General features: G+C 40.0%; 1 protein-coding gene across 15 annotated transcripts in view; it reads left to right on the top strand.

Annotated features, from left to right (window-relative positions):
• The window catches only part of tcf4.L (transcription factor 4 L homeolog), a 278,465-nt gene that overhangs the window by 128,987 nt on the left and 125,271 nt on the right, over positions 1-24,207 (top strand). For 12 of the 15 annotated variants that reach the window (XM_018266818.2, XM_018266783.2, XM_018266825.2 and 9 more), the window contains 3 exons: positions 3,418-3,482; positions 21,593-21,722; positions 22,034-22,083. In XM_018266818.2, the coding sequence (XP_018122307.1) occupies positions 3,418-3,482; positions 21,593-21,722; positions 22,034-22,083 (245 nt within the window). The remainder of the gene's footprint in view (positions 1-3,417; positions 3,483-21,592; positions 21,723-22,033; positions 22,084-24,207) is intronic. The other 3 variants (XM_041570061.1, XM_041570063.1, XM_041570067.1) reach the window with 1 other exon arrangement.

Below are 24,207 nucleotides of genomic sequence, written 5' to 3' on the forward strand. Positions count from 1 at the left end.
TGCCGTTTAGCCAAGAAGAATATCTCCATTTATTAGATGTGCTCTATCAGCTATTTCTTTGGAAAATATTTCAGCCCCCGTGTCTGCTGTAGCAAAAATTAGAACTACAGTGGGTCGTGTTTTAAATCAAAGCTTTGTATTGAGCACAAGGCAGACATCTTAGGGCTTTTGTGTGCTTGGTGTTAAGACAGTGCTCTGTGCCATGTATAAGGAAGCCCTCTGACCCCTTATACAGTTCACAGTCTATTTACAGATGTGTAGGACTTACAGAGGGTGTCAACTGGCACGTCCGCACAAACCAATAGATAACAGCTAAAGGGGGCTGATCAACACATTTTTGTGACTTGAATGGGGCCTTTTTCCTATTCTTCTGTGCTGGTGTGACAGTGACAAATGATTAGCCTGCTCTTCTACCTGCTGTTCGGTAGGGTCGGCAGAACCAAAGAACTCACTTCCATCTCAAAGGAGAGTTTTTTGTGTTTTTTTTAATTAAAGCTATGACAGTACATCCATTCGCTATTCACTCTATCCGGTTGCAGAGTTTAATAGGCTGTAAAGCTTTTGTTGGATATTTGCAAATATTTGGCCTTTTTGAGTTAGAAGTTTTCAATGGAACAAACTATAAAAGCCTCTTTTTTCCCCACTGGTGGATGGCTCTTTGGCTTCTCAAAATGTATGGTAAAAGCTAATATACTCAAATGTTGGCATAAAAGAAAAACAACGTGTCCTTGCAAGTGTTTATTCTTATTGACTATTGAATGATTTGCTTCTGTGGGTGCAACCAAATGGGTAGTCTTATTTTTCAGTTTGAATAAAATCCATTTGTCATCAGGGGTTCACTGAGCTGGATGTTGTACACACCATAGAGTGAGACTGCAATAAGATGCTTTGTAAGATTCTATCCTACCCTGAACATCAACATCCCTGATCCTAGCTCAGTTATGCCCAACAAGTGTCTCGTGAGCAACATGTTTCTCACCATCCCATTAGATGTTGCTCCCAGTGGTCTCAAATTTTTGAATTCCTGGCTTGGTAGCAAGTTTTGGCTGCATAAAAACCAGGTGTACTGTAAGTTAACAGTAAACATAATAACCAATAGCCAATCACAGCCTGTATTTGGCACCCCCAGGAAACTTTTGCATGTTTATGTTGCTCTCCAACTTGTTTTACATTTGAATGTGGCTCATGGGTAAAAAAGGTTGAGGACCACTGTCCTAGCTTGTGAGCCCACCCAAGGCCAACCCATGAGAAAAAGTCTGTCCAGGCAACTGGAATGATTGGAATGCCAATTTAGATATAAGTTTGTATATGTGTGTGTGTCTTTGTAGCACCCGTGGTTAGTTAGTTCGATATTTGTTTGACCTACCATAATGGTTTATCCAATTTATCCAGCTGTTGAAAATGGCATTCGTGTTATTTATTTTTATTTTCATGGCTGGGTTAGTGTCATTTCATTTTATTATAATAAGGCTCCTGAACATATCCTGCGTTCCATTTCCAGTGAATTGACACAGGTCCCCCACCGTTTCAGGTCACAGAGACTTGTGTCCGTCCTCATGAACTTTCAGCTCCTTAGTGCTTTTACACTTTTTCCCTGGGTCTTGTTAAATTACTACAGTTTAAAAAAAAAGGAAATATTCCTGGTTCCAAGACAAGAGTATATATGATCTCACCAGTTATAACGTTGGGTCTGGGTGCACATGCCCCAGACCTACAGTTCTAGGTAGAGATATTTGACCATGGAGAAGACAGCATGACAGGCAAAGTAAAGGGACTGCAACTTGTATTTCATGCAAGAAGTGAACAAACACGGCCTTACGCATTTCATGCATTCCCAAAAAAATCATGGTTTTCTCATTATTTAAAAAAAAAAATATTTTTAAAAGAATTAGAGATTTATGAAGTGTAGAAACCAAGAAAAAAGGTTTTAGAGGTTTTCGTATTTTTCTTTCGCTAAAAAAACCCTCTATTTTTCTGTTTGTACTTTTTTTTTATTTGGATTTTATAATAGATACCCTCACAGACACTGATAGGAATTAAGTAAATACAATCCGGCCATCACTACAAAAAAAAATACATCTCACAACACTCCTGAAACTGGACGTCTTGCAGATTGACGGCAGCTGCACCATCCGATAATCTGGTTTCATCGGGCACTTACGTCCTGAACTATGTTTCTGGAACAATAAGTACCGTATTACACGAATATCTGTTGTGTGACCGCAATTAAAATTAGAGAATATCTGTGCCCATCCATAATCCAATAAAAAAATACACGGATGCAATTAAAATAATAAGTGGATGCAATTAAAATTAGGCACATCCGTGCCTTTCTTTATCCAAATGAAATAAAACAAGGGATTTAACTCCAGAAAATGGCCTCTGTAATCCCATGCCATGGTATACATTATATAACGTTATGGTAATTGTATAATTATTTTTATCCTAAATTCAGTTTGGTTGCTGCAGGTTGCCTTAATTTCTTTCGTGTGGCCTCTTGTCAGCTAATAGCACTTTGTCTCACGCTCCTTTTTGCTTGTGGAGAGCATACTCTAAGTTATCAAAATGGAAAGGAAAATACATCATACTTCTTAGGAGGAGTTGTTTTGTTTCCACTTGCTGTGACCAGAATATAATGTTTGCTTTTATACAGAGCTGCTATTATGATTGCATGGCAGAAGGAACCTACATAGAATTACTCAATGGGACAACACCAACCCAAAGGTTTATGGAGATTTTCATTCGTCCTGGTCATGATGTGAAGCATTTAGTAGAATTAAATCTAAAGCAACTGAACTTTTGAGTATTCTTGAAAACATTTCAACACTCATCCGAGCGGCTTCTTTGACTAAACTGAAGATCAATGGTGAAATGTTTCCAAGAATTATCAAAAGTCCATTTGCTTTAGACTTAATTCTAGTAGATGATGTAGAATTTTCTTCTGCTCCCACTACAGATTACTCAAGCATTTTGAACCTAGCCCTACCATTGGAAATAGAATTGCCATCTGTGGGATCTTTCTGAGTAAGGGTTACCAGACTCCACCAAAAACATACCAGAGATAGGAAGGCTGGTATTTACTTTCCAGAAAGAGGATACCACTACAGGGTTAGCTTTCCTATTTTTTCTCTCCAGTTTTCAGCATTTGCCAACCAAGACCTTCTAAAGAACCTTCTGAACCAGACTGGCGGCAGCCTTTATAGGGTCCTTTCTGGTGCTGGGGGTCTCTCTGCTAACCATAAAACTGGACCTACAGAAGGGGTGATAACTGAAGTCAGTTGGGTTGTGAGAGAACATTGAAGGGTTGGGGTGGATCTCATAGTTTCTAAAAGTATTCAGATTGCATAGCATACTGATTAACCCTCATAGAACATTGAGAGATATTTTTTTAATGACTTCTTTTACTTCTTTTCACAGGCAAATCAGATAGAAATTCATATTCCTGTTATGGGAGGGATTCCGAATTGCAGGGCTGCCATCAGGTAAGAGATCATAGATTGTTTTTCTCCTTTTACTTGATGTCACATAAAGAAGTAACATTCTGTGATATATGGGTGATGATGAGATGTCCCACTGGTAGACGACTTCTCCAAATAAGGAAATTGTACCATATACATGTATACCCAGCTTTAACACCTCTTTTGACACTGGTGCTCATTTGTCAGCTGGCAAATTTGCACCTGGGCAGTAGCCCATGACATGGTGGTTCAGTGACATAAAGGAACATGTTATGATGTGGTTATGGGGTGATGACATCATGGATAAGGGCAGATGTTTATCTGGGGCAACCTACAGGTGGCAACCCCAACGGCACCCCAACTCTTAAAACTAGTCTTTAGGTCCAACCTGGAGGCAGGGTAAAGTGCAAAACCAGGGTTCTTTTCACCGTTGTTTTTACACTGTGCCTCAAAAACAACCTCTTGAATAATTGTTGTATATATATATATATCTCGTGTTGTACTAAGAAATAAATACTTGCTAATATGAATATGCCAAAATGATACGCTCTATTTAGCTTACCACACAAAATTATTACTAATAACACAAAAAAGTCAGATTCCTCCAAATCTTAGGCTGTGAATAGTACACTAACTAAAGGGCAACAACAGTTGGTACATCCATGCTGTAACCTTGATACATTGTCACAGGGTGGGTTATCAGAAAGTGTTTATTTGCTCACTGGCAGCCTAGGATACTGCAGTTCTTCGTTGGACACAATGGCAAGGGCCCAAAGCTTTAAAATTAGAAGGAAAGGAGAATTGAATGGGTGAAATTTATTGTCCTGTATATGTGGTGAAGGACAAACCACTGTATTTCTGGGGGCAACAGAAATGCCAGATTTTATTGTATATTTTAGAGCAGTAATGATATACAGTATGTTCTGCCTCATAGTCAAGAATTACAACCCAGAGTGGGTTGGCTGAGAGGACTATAGTGTAGAGTTGAAATCAGCTGGAAGTCCATTCTTACTGCACATTCTGAAGTCAAAGAATGGCACCAAATTAGTAGAAAAAAGAGAGGGGTCAAATGCCAACAGATTGGTTGCATATAGATCCAGCGTGTACTCATGGTGTTAGTTGCATGGCCCTCTGACCACCCAAGACATCTGAGTGCAAGAGATAGTGCTCTAAAGCTTGCCATAGATGAAAAGATCCTCGAACGATTGGACTTCCCCATCTCCCGACCTGCCACTAACCATTCAGATCAAATAAAGTAGTAAAAGAACAGATCAGCTGATGTTCTGCCCCTGACAGCAATTGTACGAAAGCTATGTCCGACAAAGCTGGTGACAGACTTCCACTGTAAATCGTCAGATCGGCAATAGAGGCAGAGAAATTATCGGCAGAGCCTACAGAAATCTTTTAACTTGTCCGAACGACCGATCTCCGTGCGACGAAAAATGTCAGGACTCTCCACAAATGGTCTGAAAATCGTACAAATTGAGGATTTGTACGATCACATCTTTGCATCTATGGCCAGCTTTAGGGTTGCACAATTGTTTCCCTTAGTGCTCATTCAAAAAGCACATTTAAGAAAGGCTCTGTACTTTTGTTGCCATAGGGCAGTGATCTCCAACCAGTGGTTTTTGCGTAACGTGTTTCTCACCAACCCCTTAGATGTTGCTCTCAGTGGCCTCAAAGCAGGAGCTTATTTTTGAATTCCAGGCTTGGAGGCAAGTTTTGGTTGTATAAAAACCAGATGTACTGACAAATGAGCCTCCTGTAGGCTGCCAGTCCACATAGGGGCTACCAAATAGCCAATCACAGCCCTTATTTGGCACCCCACAGTAACTTATTTGATGCTTATATTGCTCCCCAACTCATTTAACATTTGGATTTGGCTCATGGCTAAAATAGGTTGGGGATCCCTTCCATAGGGGACGCAGTAAGAAAAAGGCTCCTGTGTGCCCTGTGCCCATCTTCCCACCACTCACTAACCTGGATGTCTAAATGGCATACAAGTTAGGGGACTGGTAGTGGGTGTATAAACACAGGCAGAACTGTATTCATAAAGAGGTTTTTTGGAATCCTTGGCATGGTGCAAATGTGCAAAAGCATGTCTGTTAGTGCCCATTTGGCGCTTTGTACCCTACCCTTTACTTTCCCAATGAGGCTTCTTTTATATAACTGGCAAATGTAGGTATAGAGGCATTAAGAGTTGCCTTCCTCTTCTGTCCTTCCATATATAGTCTACCAAGTAAACCCCAGAAACTCCCACTATAAGCATTAGGTATTTCATATTAATACCAGTGGTTGGTGCCCTCCAGAGCATCTCAGGGAGTTTAGGGGAATGTCTGGTTTATGAAGGCTTCATCAATGGGAGTTTGTTATGGATTTGCATGTAGGTATTGAGGTAAAGCAGGCCTTAGCAGAGCAAGATGTCATGATCAGTAGGACAAGATGGTGATAGTTACCCTGTATATCAGCGCTGCCCAAGCTTGTGCCCTTCATCAGTTGTTGAAGTCCCAGGCAGTTAGGCAATGACAGAGCAAGTTGCACTTCAGTAAGAGCAGAAACTGTGTTTTACCCTGGGCCCATGAGTATTAGAGATGTCTCTCACTATACGAATATAAACACAGATGAGGCAAGAAGAACAACTGACAGACTCTCTCAGCCTGTATGGTAATGGAGGTGGGTAATTGCTTTTTTAGCAGAGATCTAGCGCTTTGTGAAATCTGGCCGGCAGATACGGCATAAAAATGTCAGGAAAAAAAACGAATTTATTTGTTGTTCCTTTTTTTTTTGCCTTTTGAAATGTTTTTGGCATGAATTCAAGGCCAGGAGGCTAAATGTGAAACCCTCTCACGGGAAGTTGACTTCGACTTTTAAAACACAAAACGGGATATTTTCATTAAGAAATAAAATGTCAGCGCAACGCCGATCCTCTGCCCCCTTTTCTGTGCCGCAGCGCAAGTCCTGTTTTGTCTGTGTTTGCCTTTCGCTGTCATTCTCTCGAGACTCTCCCTCCGTCATACGATGGGGCCTTTGTTTCCAGACAATGGCACTTTTAAAGGAATCTTTTTTTTTTTTTTTGCTTTCTTTAATTTGGCAGTTGCACATGAGTGTTTTTTTGTTTGTCCGCGTTTAGTAAAATACTTCCCACATGCACATGTTTGGCAGCATCAGGGAACATAAGCTGTTATCAAAATACTTGATTTACACAGCTTAACAAAAAGGAAAAACATTTGAAGCTTAAGGGAATATAATGGATGTTTGCTGTGTGCCTTTCTATGTAAGCACTTGGTTAAGAAAAAGAAATGTAATGGGGTTTTATCTTGTTTTAATAGCTTTCTGCCTGACATCTTGTTTAGAGCAAGGTTGTCCTACCTTCCTCTCCATGAACAGGGGCAGCGCTGTAGAAACGGGGAAACACAGGAGCCCAAACACTTGTGTCTAGGGTGCTAAGTGTGGTGTAATGACAGTTTGTTCAATGAGTACTCATATGTCTTGTGCATAAGGGACAGTGTACCCCCTACTTGGGATATTAGAGGTCTTTAAGGAGTTCTGTGAGTATTACAGGGAACTCTGAGTATCACTCATGTATTATAAGGAGTAATGTACCCCCTACTGTAAATGTTAAGGATATTAGAAGTCACTGAGTTGTTCTGTGACCATATAAAGGCACAAGGCTGCAGGCTGAGTTATACAGGGAACTCTGAGTATCACTTATGTATTATAAGGGATAATGTACCCCCTACTGTAAATGATAAGGATATTAGAAGTCACTGAGGGGTTGTTCTGTGACCATATAAAGGCACAAGGCTGCAGGCTGAGTTACACGGGGAACTCTGAGTATCACTCATGTATTATAAGGGATAATGTACCCCCTACTGTAAATGTTAAGGATATTAGAAGTCACTGAGGGGTTGTTCTATGACCATATAAAGACACAAGGCTGCAGGCTGAGTTATACAGGGAAATCTGAGTATCACTCATGTATTATAAGGGATAATGTACCCCCTACTGTAAATGATAAGGATATTAGAAGTCAGAGAGGGGTTGTTCTGTGACCATATAAAAGCACAAGGCTGCAGGCTGAGTTATACAGGGAACTCTGAGTATCACTCATGTATTATAAGGGATAATGTACCCCCTACTGTAAATGATAAGGATATTAGAAGTCAGAGAGGGGTTGTTCTGTGACCATATAAAGGCACAAGGCTACAGGCTGAGTTATACAGGGAACTCTGAGTATCACTCATGTATTATAAGGGATAATGTACCCCCTACTGTAAATGATAAGGATATTAGAAGTCACTGTGGGGTTATTCTGTGACCATATAAAGACACAAGGATACAGGCTATACAGGAAACTCTGAGTATCAATCATGTATTATAAGGGATAATGTACCCCCTACTGTAAATGATAAGGATATTAGAAGTCACTGAGGGGTTGTTCTGTGACCATATAAAGACACAAGGCTGCAGGCTGAGTTATACAGGGAACTCTCTGTATCATTCATGTATTATAAGGGATAATGTACCCACTACTGTACATTATATAGTGAATAAAGTACCCCCTCTTGTAAATTAGAAGGATTTTATACAGGTCATGAAACTCCGAGGTAACTTAAAATATCCTCATATTTTGCAACAGGGGGTACTTAATTTATTATAATACACAATTTTCAGTGAGTCTTGTGACAGAAATGACATCACTACTCACCTTTTATAACTGATGACATCAGAACTCGCCGTTTAAAAGGATATAATTTACAAGATATTCATTATAAGGATATTAGAACTCAGGGTGATCTGTAGATGCAATGTTAGCCTTGTGCTTATATAAAAGAGTTAGAGCAATGAAAACAAGAAGAAACCAGAGTAAGAAATAAATATGGAAAAACAGTAAGAAAAGGAGGACTTATGAGAAAAGTTTGTGTTGCAGCCAATCGAATATGGTGGTGGTGGTGTAAGGCATCTTGTAAACCATTTGCAGTTGAGCCATTTTTAGTGGCGGGGGTCTTGCAATCGACTATGGGAATATCAAACTCTCTTCAACCACAACTACTCAAAATAGAAGGCAACATATTCTCTGTAGTCAGAAATGTAACTCCACCACAGACAAAGAATAATATGCCCTTATGTCTACGAGGGTCCGGACCCTCATAGGCTTTGTGCAGTAATTTATGCGAATAAAGAGATGACATTTTAATTGAAGAATTACGTGCTCTCCGGCTATTATCTTTCTCATTTGGAAACTATTGCACTCCGGCACAGGGTTTGCAGCTCGTTGAGAAGCACACATATACTGATGATTGCATAAGGACTACTCTATTTATGGTTTGGATTGAGGACCACATCAGTTCGTTGATGCAGTCCTTGATCGACCACCCATTTTCTCCTCCTTGTGATCTAATCGTTGGGCCCATGATTGTATCAGCCCGATATCGCCCACTTCAACGTGAGCAAATCAAGGAGATATCCACTCGTTTGGCGAGGATGCCAAATGAGTGGGTCTCCATCTGTATGGCCAACTTAAGAGATGGTCAGGGGTGTTTACTTGTCTTGTAACATATATATTTCCAGTGAGACAAATAGAAGACACTAGTTGACAAGCAGCCAAATAAGCCAAATAAGCTAACCTTTCCCCCAATTTTGGGCGATATTATGCTGATGTCATAGTTTGGCGATAGGGCTGAATGATAAAATTACAATGAAGGGGATACAAAAAGTAGGATTGAGGACCTCATGAATGAGTAGTCCCTTGATCTGATTTTTGGCCAGATATCAATCGATATCGAATTGGAAGCTTAAACCTGCCTATGTATGGCGATTGTAACTCCTCTTGGGTAATTATAGGAATTGTTGCTTGCATTTCTGGGGTATCAATTCCAATTAGAAGAACCCAACCTATAGGACAGGTCTAACGCTGGCCATACACAGGCAGAGTTAAACAGCCAATTCAACCCTTTCAGACCAAGTTGGAATCTTATCTTCCCATGTATGGACCCTGTTAGATGACCTTTATGATAGATATCTGGCCTAAAATCAGGCAGACATCTATTGAACCTTAAGGTGGGCATATTGAGGAAAGATCAAGAAGTTTGTGGTCCTTTGCCAAACAAAGGACCAACGTTTGTTGGCCCTACACCTTTGTTTTAGAGTTTTTTGTAACTCCACATTAGGATTCAGTTCATTCCATCTCTGAAAATAACACAGTTTCCCTCATCTGCATTTGTTTTTCTGCTCTGTACAAAAACAGTCTTTCAATTCTGATTGCTTCAGTCTTACACACATAGTCAACAGCAAAGGAAATGTGAATCATGGTGAGTGAAATAGAGTATGCCCCAAAACTTGTTGGGGTAAAATATTGAGTGAGCTAAATTCATGTAGTTTGGGTTTATTTGCTGCTGGAGTTCAGTCAAAAACTATTTTTTTCCCTTTTTAATCATGTTTGGCAGCACAGAATGAGGCACCTGGTGATAAGGCAGCTGAGTTACAAAGTATCACCTCTTTGTCTCCGGGTTGCGTTTTGCACCTGCAGGCGTCGGAGGTACATGTTCCCCCAGGGCCGTGTAATAAAAAGTGTTAAACCTTTGTTATAAAACTTTTAATTGGAGAAGAAGGGAGGGGAAAGACCTTGGAACTTGCTTGAGATTCGACAATAATTTTTGACATTTTTCTTGTTTCTGTTTTGAGAAAAGCTTCCTAACTCTGATATCTGACAGTGGCCTGTTTGTTTTGGCCCCTTGCCATAATCAAAATACAACTGGTTTAACTGGGTAAAAGCTTGGCGCTTCACATGTAGTTATTTCAGTTTTTTTTCCCCATTCAATTCTCTGGCTCAAACCCCCCAAAATCACCCACACTGGGTTACAGGATAACTCAGCTTCCACACAGAGGTGCTGGTCTCTTTCAATCATTTCTCTGCTGCACGTTAGAAACTAAAGCCCAGGATTTATTTTCTGCTCTGACTCCTGCTAAAATGCAGTGGGAATGGAGTGGATCGTTGTGCCAATAGTTGCACATTAGCCAACACTGAGGCAGACTCCATAGTCCTGAAATGTTAGGGTTATGCTAAACATAACAGATGTTAGATATCGGCTCCAGGTTGTGTCATGTACCAACAGCATTGTATATATGAATATGTGTATTGAGAAAAATTGGTGTAGCCTTATTGGCATATGCAATGACCTAGGTGAAGCCAATACATTTTGAATACTTGCCTTATCTCAACAACTTCCCCCTTCCCTGCTCCTCCTTCAACCATCCTGTGTTTTGTCCTCCTCTTTCCATGTCTTTGTGCCCTCTCCCCATCATCCTCTGATCCCTGTATATTGGCCTCCCCATTCCCAATCTCTGAGTCTCTTCCCTGATCCCTTTTCTCTCGCTTCTTTATAAATCTCTGTGCTCTTTCACCATCCTCCCCTAATCTCTGTGTCCTGTCCTCCCCATTCCCAATCTCTGAGCCTCTCCTCCCCTCATCCATTTTCTCTCCTTCCCAATCTCTGTACTCTTTCCCCATCCTCCCTGCGTCCTATCCCCTGTATTCCCAATATTTGTGCCTCTGTTCCCCCTCATCCCGTTTCTCTTCTTTCCAAATCTCTGTGCTTTCTTCCCATACTCCCCTGATCCTTGTATCCTGCCCCCTCGGTTCCCAATATCTATGCACTGTCTCCAGCCTTCCTTGATCTCTGTGTCCTTTTCATACCAAATGTCTGTGTTCTTTCCCAATCTTCCCCTGATACACATGTCCCATCCTGTCCGTTATCAATTTCGGAGCCTCTCCTCCCTTTCCTCTGAACCTCTTTCACAATCTCTGTGCCATCTCCCCATGCTCTTGCGATACATGTGCCCCCTCCTTTTCCAAGCACTGTGCCCTCTTTCCATCTGACCCAATCCCTGTGCCATGTCCCCCCCTTTCTCAATCTCTGTGCAATCTCCCCTAATACATGTGCCCTTCCCCCTCTTTTCCCAATCTTTGTGCCCTCCAAACAGGCTTCTCTGAGCCGCCTTTTCCCATTGCATGCAGTGAATAGGTCGCTATTGCTCATATTGAGTCAATTTCCAAATGTTAGCTGTATGGCCTTATGGAATTGAAGCAGCAGCTCCAGTGAATGAAAGACGAGGCCCATGACAATGAAAGGGAGATGTACTACCGTGTAGGTCATTTCCAAGGGCTCCAAGTGCATCCTTGAGAACTGTTAGCTTTGGGACCCGTTGAAAGGCTCATATTGCTCCACTAAGCAAGTGCTAGAAAGACGTCTACGTGTGCCAAAGGCTTAAGCCGTACATCCGCCTGCCGGCCCCTAAGAGGATTTTTTTCCTCTATATATAAAAACATAATAGTCTCCCTTGCCAGGTGGGTTTTCCAATTTCTCACAGCTGCACTTTTTGTACATAAAAAATGGAACGCAGCTTTTTAAAATAAACACAATCTGCCTTGTGTTTCTGCTCACATGTACTCTGTCTCTGCAAAATGTCATGTGGGGAAACTTTATTATCGTTATTCCCCCTCCCTCTAAATTATACTCCAGGTTGCAATGCAATCTGAATTTAAGCTTGGCTGTAGACATCAGCTAATTCAACAGCAAAACAGGAGTTTTTAATCTGTTTACCTTTTAAAAAGTTGTGAGCAGACAATCAAATCAGTTCACCAAATCAGGGATGTTCAACCTTAAGCCCTCTAGCTGATCATGAACTACATTTCCCAGAATGCTGTGCTGCTCCCACTCTCCTTGATGCGACCCTTGAGATGCTGCGATACCAGGAAAAAAATGCCATTTCTGTATGGGTTCACTTATAGCTTCTGTTGCCCTTGCCCATTACTGATGATGGCAGCCTCCTAGCATTTAGGGAATAAGAATTGCTTTGCATGATCAAAATTTAGTAGTTATGGGGAATGCCTCTGTAGGATTCCATGTCCTTCGGGGCAGGAGACAACCTACCAAAACATGTTGGCCACAATACATTTTCTGAATCTGGTCATTAGTTGGCCAGTCAACTTTGGTTAGCAGGTGCTTATTTTTGAATTCTTGGTTTTTAGGCAATTTTTGGTTGCCTTAAAACCAGGTGTAGTGCCAAATAAAGTCTTCTGTAGGCTGCCAGTCCATATAGGGGCTACCAAATGGCTAATCTCAGCACTTATTTTGCAAAACCCTAGAACATTTTTCATGCTCTTTTTACATCTGAATGTGGTTCAAGGCTAAAAACGGTTGAAGACCCCTCCTTTCAAGTATATAAGGTTTGGCCAACCAAGAGCCAGTTTGTGATGTAGTACAAGAGTCACCTACAGACAGATGTTGTTACGAGCTAACGACTCCAGAATTTTGGTCTGAAGCTGGAGCAGACAGCAGGGATGAGCCTCTTGCAGTGTCTTTGTTGATGTTGTAGGAAGGTTAGGGCAACTGGCTCCAGTGCAAATCTAGGCCTTCCCATCATGTGTCACGGTGCAGACTTGTTTTATGAACGAGTGATGAACAGTACTAGGACATGACAACAGAGCTTCAATATTAGGGCCCCGCAGAACACTATGGGGTAAATTTATCAAAGAGTGAAGTTCCGCCAGTAGAGTGAAATTCTGCAGCTCTCAATTCATTTCTATGGGATTTTGCAAGGCGTATTTATCAATGGGTGAAAGTGAAAGTTCACCCTTTGATAAATACGCCTATAAAAATCCCATAGAAATGAATTGAGAGCTGCGGAATTTCACTCTAGTGGCGGAACTTCACTCTTTGATATATTTACCCCATAGTGGCGGAATTTCACTCTAGTGGCGGAACTTCTCTATTAACTTCACTCTTTGATAAATATACCCCCATAAGAGACTTTCTAGGTACATTGTCAGGGTATCAGAGTAATTTATCAACTCATATACCAGGGCTTAGCAACATTTTAAGGCTAATAAACCATTGTGTCTGCTTCTGTTGAAGGTTGATCATTTATATTTTTTAGGAGAACTATCTCTTAAAGGAGAAGGAAAGGTAAAAAAACAAATACAGTTCTATATATTGGCCACAAAGAGAAGAACTACTTACACTAGCAATAGTGGCTCTGTATGTGATCTCTTTAGCTGTATTCAGAGATCTATGTAAAAAATATTGCTAGGCGCATGGAATACAAAAGACATCCCTCTCGCTAACAAAACCGGCGCTATCAGGGCTCGCACATGTGCAGAAGAAATTCTGCAAGCCCTGGTCTTGTCTGAGCCTATCTTGCAGCAGTGAAAACAATATGCCTTAGATTGTGTGGGTGACGTTGCAGTCATGATGCGAGAGATCATGGGTGAGGAATCAATTGGGCGCATGCGCACTTTCAATGAGGAGACAAAGGACGTGACGCGTACATGGCCAACATGCGGGGAAATACTTTGATGGCGCGGTGTAAGTGCAGGAAAGCAATTTGGTTCGTGACAGCAGTGGTTCAGGAGGGGTGCGATCAGGCAACAGTCTAAGATAGGTCATAAAAATTACCTTTCCTTCTCCTTTAAACTGCATTTTATTTGTGAAGCAGAAGCTTGTATTACTGATATATGGTTGGTTTTGAGTTCTAACTAACTAGACAAGACATATTATCCACCACAGTGCTCTAGTGTGACCAGTTATTTTGTTACACACTGCCTGACCCGGTTTTCCCCAGCACAATGCCATCACATCGCCCCACTGGCCGGAGTTAGTCAGCTCCCTATCCCTCCCATTAAAGTATAGTGGTGTCAACCATTGCTTAAAAACTCCATGTTTACCCTCTGTAAGCTGCCATCAAGGTGTTGTAGTTCAACCCATGAATTAGAACTCCCAGATGGCAGCTTATAGAGGGTGAGGAAGGGAGGCTTTAACTCTATCACTGGCAGGCCTAGAACATTCTGATCACAGTTTAGGGTAAGGACACACGAGGAGATTCAGGGAGATTTTGTCGCCTGGCTACTAATCTCCTTGTCTTTTGAGCAACTATCTCCCTGAACTGCCTCAGCGTTTTTCCCCATAGGCTACAATGAAAAGTTGCCTGTGTTAATGCACACACGGCGATGTGTTTTCAACACTTACTGAAGTGAGTGTTGTACTTCCCTTTGAAGACTGCGGCAGTAACGTCTGGAAATAGGTAACCTCATTAATCCTAAAGACAAAGAAGTAACATTCGATTCACCCTGCATTCATCTCAGTACTTGGCTACCTACCAAATAGCTACCTTACTAGTTGCGAGGCGGTGAAGCGAGAGCCGCGGAGCCGCCCGTGATTACAGCTTTCTCTTACAGCTGTGGCAAATATATGACACCGGGCTGTCATCTGCGGAAGGAGGGGGGAGAGGAATGTCACTCCTTCAAGCTCGAGGAGCAGGCAGATTTTGGTTCTCTCTGCCAAAAAATTCTAGGACTGAATTAGTGACACATTGTGGATATTTGGACGACACGTACCAGCAAGAATGGACTCACATGAACCCAGTGACAGTGTAATATAGGATATAGGATTCTTATTTATACGTAGCCTTGTATGAGCTTTATGTATGCAGTGAAATATATCATTTTAAGATTGTCCCTTGTGATGTCAGAGAGTGACAAATATACAGGGAATAATGTGACATAAGGGTATTAGAAATCTCCAAGCAGCTCCGTATAAAGGCAATTGTCTCCTGAGACAACCATGGCTCTACATAAAAATAACCAAGTCGGCCTGCACTCCATTAGCTTCACTCATGTCAGGAAGGTAATGTCCACAGCGTTGCCCACATTATTTACGTTTGTCCTGAGGAAGATGTCCCTCTTTGACGTCGGACAGTTGACCAATAAACATATTTGGGTGAAATTACTAAGCGGCAAAAATTCGCCAGCAACGGCTTCGCGGCCATTGCAACACTTCGCCAGGCGAAAAATCAGACAACACTAATTTACTAAAATGCGTAGTTGCGTCCAGGGCGCCGAACGCTGTTGAATTTTCGTTAGCGTTACTTGAGCAATGCAAGCAAATCAAATCGAAGATGCGGTAGCGGTCAATTCTGCCTATCGCATCTTCGTTAGAGGTCTTCGCTCAGGCTAATTTGCATACGGCGGGAAATGATAAAGTTGAATGGACGTATATGTTGCAGTAAATACATTACACTACACAAGTCCAGGGAACCTTAATAAAGACAATAGAGTTGTCATAATGCCCTACACATGAGCCCACTGTATAGTTAACGTTCCATATGTTAAAAAATGTATGGGGGAACCCGGTTACCCAAAAAAAATTTAAGGACTTTTTATCACTCTGAAAAAAGGAAAGATGCCAGCGTTTTTTGGACTTAGAAATTTTTTCCACTAAAAAATATGATGTAAGTAACAGAAGATTGAGGAAGATCTATGCACTCCATTGCACTTCGCCTGGTCTGAGCTGGAGAAGGCAAGTCTGGCGAAAGTGGTAACGTTCAGTAAAATACATATCTTAGTGAATTTGTGGAGTAATGTCCATTCACCAGAGCGAAAATTCGCCTGGCGATAGAGTGCAAATCACCGCTAGCGTCTATCTCCTTTGCTAGCGAATTGATGCCTGCACCCTCTAGTAAATCTGCCCCATTGTATGTTTTTGATATCGAACTCGGAGGACGTCAATATACTTTTGCAAATGTTTTAATTAAAATATCAGGGGTCTACACAGAAATGTTTGGAGTTGGGCTCATCATACAGCAAATCGGTGGGATTGGATCTGATAGTTCCATCTAACGTCCACTGACAGCTCTGATATTCACATATTAGTCTTTTAGGGAAGCTAGTTAGGTGAGCAACTGAAAAAAATTAATAGTAGGTAGTTAAAGGGTAACTAAAGTCCAGAAAAGGATTAGACTGGGGGTACAGTAATATTTTTTATGCCTAGATAAGACTTATGGTGTCAATAGCAGTAAGGTGTCCATATGGCACCAGCCTCCAGCTCCATGCCTTCTTGATCTTGGTTAGTTTTTACTTTGATGCCAGTGGCACCTCTGGATATGTCCATTGTGCTGATCAGCAATTTTTATGATGTTACTGCCTTTCCATTAATAAGAATTCAAGCTTAAATAGGCAACGCTGGAGGCAAGGAACTTTACTAAAGCTAATCTCCCTTGACCTCTACCTTAAAGAGCCCATTAAAGGACTAGGAACCCCCTAATGGTGTCATGAAAATCATTGTAGCTATGACGGGACAGACCTAGAATTAGGGACGTAACCATGCTATGTGTTTGAATGAATTTAAGACATTCAAAACTTGTCCTTTGATTCAGTATAGGTGCTACTCATTTGGGTCAAGGGACAAGGCTTGTATATGGTTGACTATGTCCCTTATGAGTCTTTAATGGCCGAAGTGCTCTGTTATAAGAATCTTGGTCATGAAGAAGAACAACTGCTTACTGCGGATTATTACATACTTACACCTGGGCAAACCTGGTACCATGGCTGTGGTTCATAATAGAACTGGCATGGCTGTTTGAAACCCTGTCCAGCACTATTGTCCCGTATTGTGTTTCTTTGCTGTTTTGACTAATCCTGGTAACACGGCGCAGCCCTCCTCTGCCCTGTCAACCTGCTCAGCAAAAATATATCTTATTTCAGCAGAGAATGTCATCACCTCACGTTATGATAAAGTTCTGTAACACTCACACCGTATTCCTTAAATAACAGCGAGGCAAGCTGCAACTCTTTGTTGGCACCTTTATGTACAAGCACGCAACGTGTATTCTCTCAGTTTGCGAGTAATTAGCAGATCTCCTAGAGTTCTGTAAGGAATGCTGAGCTGGTTAACTTGCGTAGACAGTGTTTGGCACCGCTGTTACATAAAGGGACCTGCTCCCCTCTCTGCTAAAGCACACACTTGTATTCTCTGTCATTTTGTTAGATGTAATACTGTAGGGAAGGAAATATATCCCCCATATAGAAGTTCTGCATATTGTGGAGTCTTGCAGAGTTACAGTTGTAGATAGAGAAATTGAGGTGGTACCACATACAGAACACTAAATCAACAGGGACACTGCACCACCCTATATTAGTCTCGTCTTACACTATGGGGTATAATTAACAAAGAGTGAAGTTAGAGATCCCCACAATCCTCTTGAGTGAAATTCCGCCACTCTCCATTCATTTCTATGGGGTTTTTAAAAGAGTATTTCTCAATGGGTGAAAGTGAAAGTTCATCCTTTGATAAATAAGCCTGTGGCGATCTCTACCTTCACTCTTTGATAAATACACGCCTATTAGTGGGTGTGGGCCGTTGCAGTTTAGAAACATTTGATGGGTCCTATATGTGCCCCATTCTCCCTAGGTTCTGGCTGCATTCTGTACCTTACAAAAAAAAATCCACAACCCGTATTGAGGAATGCAGAACAGCCCTATCCTTAAAGAGATATTGCTGCTATAGTTCTTGGAACTATAGGATGACAATATTTGATTAATCTATAACCTTGTTATGTGCTAAGGGGTTCCAAAATAAAAGTGAGGTTTCAAATGGGGACAATTGATTTGGCTTAGCGTTTTTCAGATATCTCCTCTGTTATGATAAAGTCCAGCAGGTTCATTTGATGAAAGTGTCCTCATAAATGGTGCCAAGTGATGTCATCGGTCACAATTATCCTTCGCAATGTCACTTGTGTCTAGGGAGGCGTCAAATCCATCATTTTTGTATTCAGCTGAATACCAAATCCTTAACATTTGGCTCAACACCAAACTGCGTCCAAACCTTCATCTGCATATGCAAATTTCAGTATAATCAACAAAACATCCGTGTGGGGGGAAAAAACAGTGCCGTTAGCTTAATCCTAATTTTGCTGGATTCATCTTTATTATGAAGCAAACAGCAGATTTACAGCATCCCTAAGTGTGTCCTAGGACTCTGATGTCCATTATACAAAACCATGGTGTCCTCACTTTGATATTAGAATATTATTAGTTACCCCTGAAATCCTTTATTTGTAACACAGACAGTAGACGTGTGTCTTTTCTTTATGTGGCCCCTGAACTTTGACATTTTGCAATAGGAATGCTGTTTAAAAGGTAGAGAATTTAGTTCATACTAGGGTTTATTTATAAAGCAGAAGCAAGGTGCAAAATCGGCATTATTTCCCAGAATTTAAGTTTCATTTCAGGCGTGTGTAATCATCATCATTTCATCATCATTTATTTATATAGCGCTGTCAAGATACGCAGTGCTTTATACAATACATGGTAAGGCCAGTGATAATTCTAGGGCACCCTTGAATTTGTGTATACTTTGCACCTAATGCAGCAAAGTTGATTCAATTGACATTATACTGAAAGGCACAGGTATAGAGGAACATGTATTACCCCAAGTACATTTATGAATAGCATTTGGATGGGCCATTTCCTCTTTGCACTGCACCATGTGTTAGTCAATGAATCTAATGTGATTAATACATAGGGGGTTATTTATCTCAATTTTTTCTGAAAAAAACTCCGACCAAATCCGCACAGGTTTTTGTGGCTTATTTATTAATACATTTATCCGAAAATTTTGTTTGGGGGAAAAAATCCCAAAGAATCGTGATAAAATATGAATTTTAAGAATTTTTCGGAATCTCCACCATTTTTGCTATTTTTTCGGATTTTTCACCAGAAAAGTCAGATTTCTTATGCTTTTTGCCTGAACACTCCAGGGAAAACTTCAGGGTATTGCACGAAACCCAGCACACATCAAAAAATCATTAGGACTTCTCCCAATGACTTATTTGCAACCTTGACAGGTCTGAGATGCCGGGTTCGGACTTTTCCATACTCAGGGGTTTAATAAATTCTTTTATAGAATTTTAAATAATATACATTTTTTTATAGTAAAAATTCTGATTTTCTACTAAAAAACAAATTTTCCATGTTTTTGGCATTCGGAGTTTAGTAAATAACCTCCATAGAGTCCTATTTATAATTCTAATTATAGTTTAAGGTTGGCCTCCTAATGACCAAATGCCATGAAACCCGTCTTTTGAAATAATTTAAAGCTAATTCGCACATTTTTCTGAACAACCTATGCCATAATAATTCTATTTCCATAAAAATACTGTTTAGTCATAAAAAAAGCATGCAAGAACCCCCAAGCTGAATTCTGGAGACCTGCGTAGGATGTAGATTGACAAAAAAATGAATTTTTCCAGTGGGTTAGTAAAAAGTCGGTATTTTTTTTTTCTTTTTATTCCTCAATCAACCAATTTGTAAAAAAAAAAAAAAAAGGAGGAGTTCCCTAAGGCATCCCAGGTGTTGTGACTGAATCCGGCTGAATCTTTTTCCTGGTACCTAGAGACGACTGAATTTTTATGATAAATTGTTTCACGTTGGGAGTTGGTTACGCTTATATGAAATAAGTAGGACTTTTATAAATATATACCTAAAAATATATGGATAGCCAGAAATATTTGTAGAGCTTATTATCTAAATGTGTCCCTTCTATGTATGTATAGAAGCTGCCGACAGTTTTTGTTTTTCAAAGTTGTCTGAGCTCAGATATTTCTAGTCTGTGATCTTCCATCTCGCGGGGTCATATTTGACCAACGGCTTTTAAGCAAAAGGCAGGCCACTTTGTTGAGCTGTTTAGGAATCAAAAAGACTGACTTAATTTAAAACAAGGACCCTTTGTCTTAATTGGTGACTGCCTTGTGAAATTTTTCAGTTCTCAGCGGGTTAACCAGGGAAGAGGAGCAGAGTCATAATTGGCCTTATTTAGGGTATTTTGCATGTGAATAGTGTGTTAGTGGAGCATTACTAAGTCTGTTGTGAGTGACATGGTGATTAGAATTTAGATTAGGGAAAACACATTCTGTACTTTATCAAGTACAGTAATTAGTTCAGTCGATAAAAGTTGATTACAAGTAAAGATAAAGTTGGGGGGGGGTTTTTTTGGTACTTAATTTTAAATTTTCCTTCTTAAATGGTAAATGTGTTCTTAATATAAATGTGGGCATCTGCACCTGCTGCAAATGCATGCGAGAACAATTTCAGGAACAATGTATCACCCCGTGCCAAGTGTAATCAAGGGATTTTTATATGACGGGTAAGTTGCAGTATCTCGATAACGAAACTCGCGCGGATCTTCTGTACTGATTTCCAGTATTAACCTTATTACTGCCTTGTATTAAATTTGTGCGCTGGAGGCGTCGATTATTTGTACATGTATACGCGGTTTCCTCCTGTGAACGCTGTTTTTATCGCAGCTCGTGAATTGGATTAAATTCAGTTATCAACTTTTGAGCTTTGTCGATGGTTAATGCAAAAAAAAAGAAAATCCATTTTGCATTGTGTGATGTTATTTGGTACAGTTATATTTTTATTATAATTAAAATTTAACGAAGGCACCCGCGTATACATGTATCATGGAAACGGAATTTTGGGAATTGTTAAGAAATGACTTAACTTTGATGCTTCAGATGATTGCCATCAATATGTTACATAATCAAGAGATTTACATTAAAAAAAGAAAAATCTTTTACCATTTAATCTTTCGTTTCTTTTTTTACATATTATACATAAATATTTAACGTATATGTCATTTCTCCCACTTTCCTTATTTAATTCAACACATGGGATTTCCGTTTAAGATAATTTTTTTTTTTTTAAGGTTTTTTTAAGTCAAACCTTTGTTTTACATAGCTATTTTTTTTCTCTAAATTTTACCAGGTTTATTTCCCAAAAAGACTAGGGGGGTTATTTATTAAAGTACGAATGCCAAAAACTCGAAATATTCCGTTTTTTGTTGCTATAAAATCTTCATTTTTAGTGTGGAAAAAAACAAAAATGTTTCGAGATTTATTATACCCTGAGGCTGCAAAAAGTCTGAATCCGAGGTTGTATATAAATCAGTGGTAGAGTTCCCTATCCTATTTGAAAGTTTCTGTGGTGCGAGCCCAAAAATCCGGCTATTTAGAGCTTTTCAGACAGAAAAAATAGTTTTTAGGGAAAAATACCTTAAAAAATTTTACGATTTGGATTTTTCCTCCCTTTTATAAAGTTTTTCCCCATTACTATTAAATAGTGTGTTTTAATTAATAAATAAGGTCAAATTGTGGATTCTAGTTTGGTAAGACTTTTTTTTTAAATAATCAGATAAATTCGGATTTTGATAAATAACCCCCTTATTGTATTTAACTCATTCCTGCCTGGACTTAAAATTTGCAGTGTATTAAAAAAAAAAAATTCCCACCCCCTTTAGCAAAGCCTTCTCGGAGGGGATATGGAAATGGCAAACACAGGAGCACTTTCGCCTACGAAACCTGGATCACAATACTATCCGTACTCAAGCAATAACCCCCGGAGGAGGCCTTTTCACGGTAGTTCAATGGGTAAGTGTTGTCTACCCTTGATGAATAACGTGTTATAGTTTTAGATAATTCACGGACACAATATATATTCGGTTCTTCAGCCAAACTTTTACGAACCTTAACTCTTTAAATGCTTCTAATTCTTCAGGCTGGTTCATTCTGTTGACTTTATGTAGAATCTAGAAATTCACAGCCTACGGAATTTGTGCACATATTTTTCGTAGGATTACAGTCCTATTGTAACTATAATTAAATGAACAGGAGATCTTATCCACTAAAATAAGGCATTCAGTCTATAAACAACCATTCTTCTTTTGCTTTACTCGTCACAGAAGTGCAAGCCAAGAAAGTCAGGAAGGTGCCACCTGGACTACCATCTTCGGTAAGTCGATTGCTCTCCCCCGGGTCCTTTCTTGCTGTTTCCTATTGGGTATATGTGCGTAGAACTCAGCTGATTGTGACGTTGATGCTTACGTTAATTATGTTGGAATCGTAATCTTGGTACCCATTGAGGGTGTGGTTTGGCATGGAATATATAATTTGCAGTGTTGTGAGCTATATAAAGAGTTGATTGGATATCACAGGTATCTTCAGTGGTTTATTGACCTCTGTCTGTTCAGTAGTTTCCTAACCTATTAACGTTTTGTTATTCTACCCTAATGTCTCGGAGAAGATGTCTGTCTATCTGGCCTTTATGTTATATTGCATTAGAGCCACAATTGTTTTGGGCTGTACCTAATTTGGACACGTAATTTGTGTTTTATTTTTTTAACTATAATTTATTTTATTGAAATTAGTGATGGGATATCTTTTAACTGCTATCAGAAAACGACAGGCCTGATGAAGGCAGGAAAGTTTGAACGTCAGTTCTAGGATAAATTGCTTATAAATCTGGCTTGGCCAGACTCCAGCTCTCCATCTGCCTTCAGCTGGCGGTGAGTGATGGGAATTGTAGTCAGTCAACAAAGCATGAATAGCCTCAGCCAAAAACTAAAATTTACAAAATAGTAATACAGGTATAGGATCCCTTATCCGGAAACCCGATATCCAGAAAGCTCCGAATTACAGAATGGCTGTCTCCCATGGACTCTATTTTATCCAAATTTTTACAAATTATTTCCTTTTTCTCTGTAATAATAAAACAGTCGCTTGTACTTGATCCCAACTAAGATATAATTCATCCTTATTGGAAGCCAAATTATGGAAAGATCCGTTATCCGGAAACCCCCAGGTCCCGAGCATTCTGGATAACAGGTCCCATACCTGTAATATGAAATGTAATTTTTTTTTTTAATCCCAAGGTCTCCTTCAGAGAAAAAGGGCTCTTGGCACATTCTTGTTCTGCATTACCCTGTCCAGATGTCTATATTTACCTTGCAAGGTTATGGTGATTTCAGGAAGTGGCTAAAATGATAGAGGAAGATGATTATGTTTGACTCTGTCTCTGTATACACAAATCTGAAGATATCAGTGTCCTTCTGTTTGTTGTAATGTTGAGGAGACGTAGGCAGATCAGAAATCTTTAGAGGCACAGAGAAGGTTTATTTTGCACTTGTTACTGTTACACCGGTGTCCTTGCCCAGCTCCGGTCACTGAAAACAACATTCGTTAATTGACTTCCTGAGCCTACCTAATTAGCACGAGAGGAAGGGAAGTTAATATGGGTCCAAAAGAAAGAGGGAAAAAAAAACCCTCCTTTCTTCTTCACTTGACCAAACGCTCAATTGATTAATTACAAAACACGCTAGAATTTGTGGTTGCGCTAATCTTAAGCAGGGGGAAAATTCTCTAATGCCTTGGAAGGGAGCCCAAAGATCAGAGCACCATACCTGAGCGGGGATTTTGGATAAAAATGAGCATTCGTTTCATGAGTTGCTTCACTTCTTTGTCAGCATAATGATGATTTATGGATTTGCATGTTCAAAGGGATTTGCGCGGAGGATTTAGTCTGGAAATTTACATAGATTTTAGAAAGAACATCTCTATTTTGAACGGAGTTATCTGCGCGAAAAGCCCTAGATGTGAGCGCATCAGTAGCTGTGTTTATGATAACCAGGTGTCAGCCAGGGAAAAAAACAGCTGTATCGGGAAAATATTGTTTACTCGGCAGCGCTGGTGACCATCGTTTCTTTACTGATTGCCTTCTACTTACACAACCAAATTGGCACTCTCAGGTCTATAAAATTCCATTGTTGCCCAACAGTGTCCAAATCCTGGAATTACAACTCATATGGATCGAATACACACATCTGCATTCCATGATGATAGTTCTTTTTTATAGATCAGTCATGTTATAATCGAATAGCATGGGGGGGGGTCTGATATAGGGGTTAAAGCTTATTGAAGGCAGCTTTCATTCATGGTGGTGCTGATGGGATGCAGCTGAAATGGTTGTTTCCTTTATTTCCTTTACTAGAGACTACAGACAGTTTAAACCATTTCAAGTAAAAATGTCACACAAGTGTGATCGGATTATAACAAAATACTGTAATATACTGTATGATCC

The sequence above is a fragment of the Xenopus laevis genome, chromosome 1L (genome assembly GCF_017654675.1).
Source record: "Xenopus laevis strain J_2021 chromosome 1L, Xenopus_laevis_v10.1, whole genome shotgun sequence".
In the NCBI taxonomy this organism is placed as follows: Eukaryota; Metazoa; Chordata; class Amphibia; order Anura; family Pipidae; genus Xenopus; species Xenopus laevis.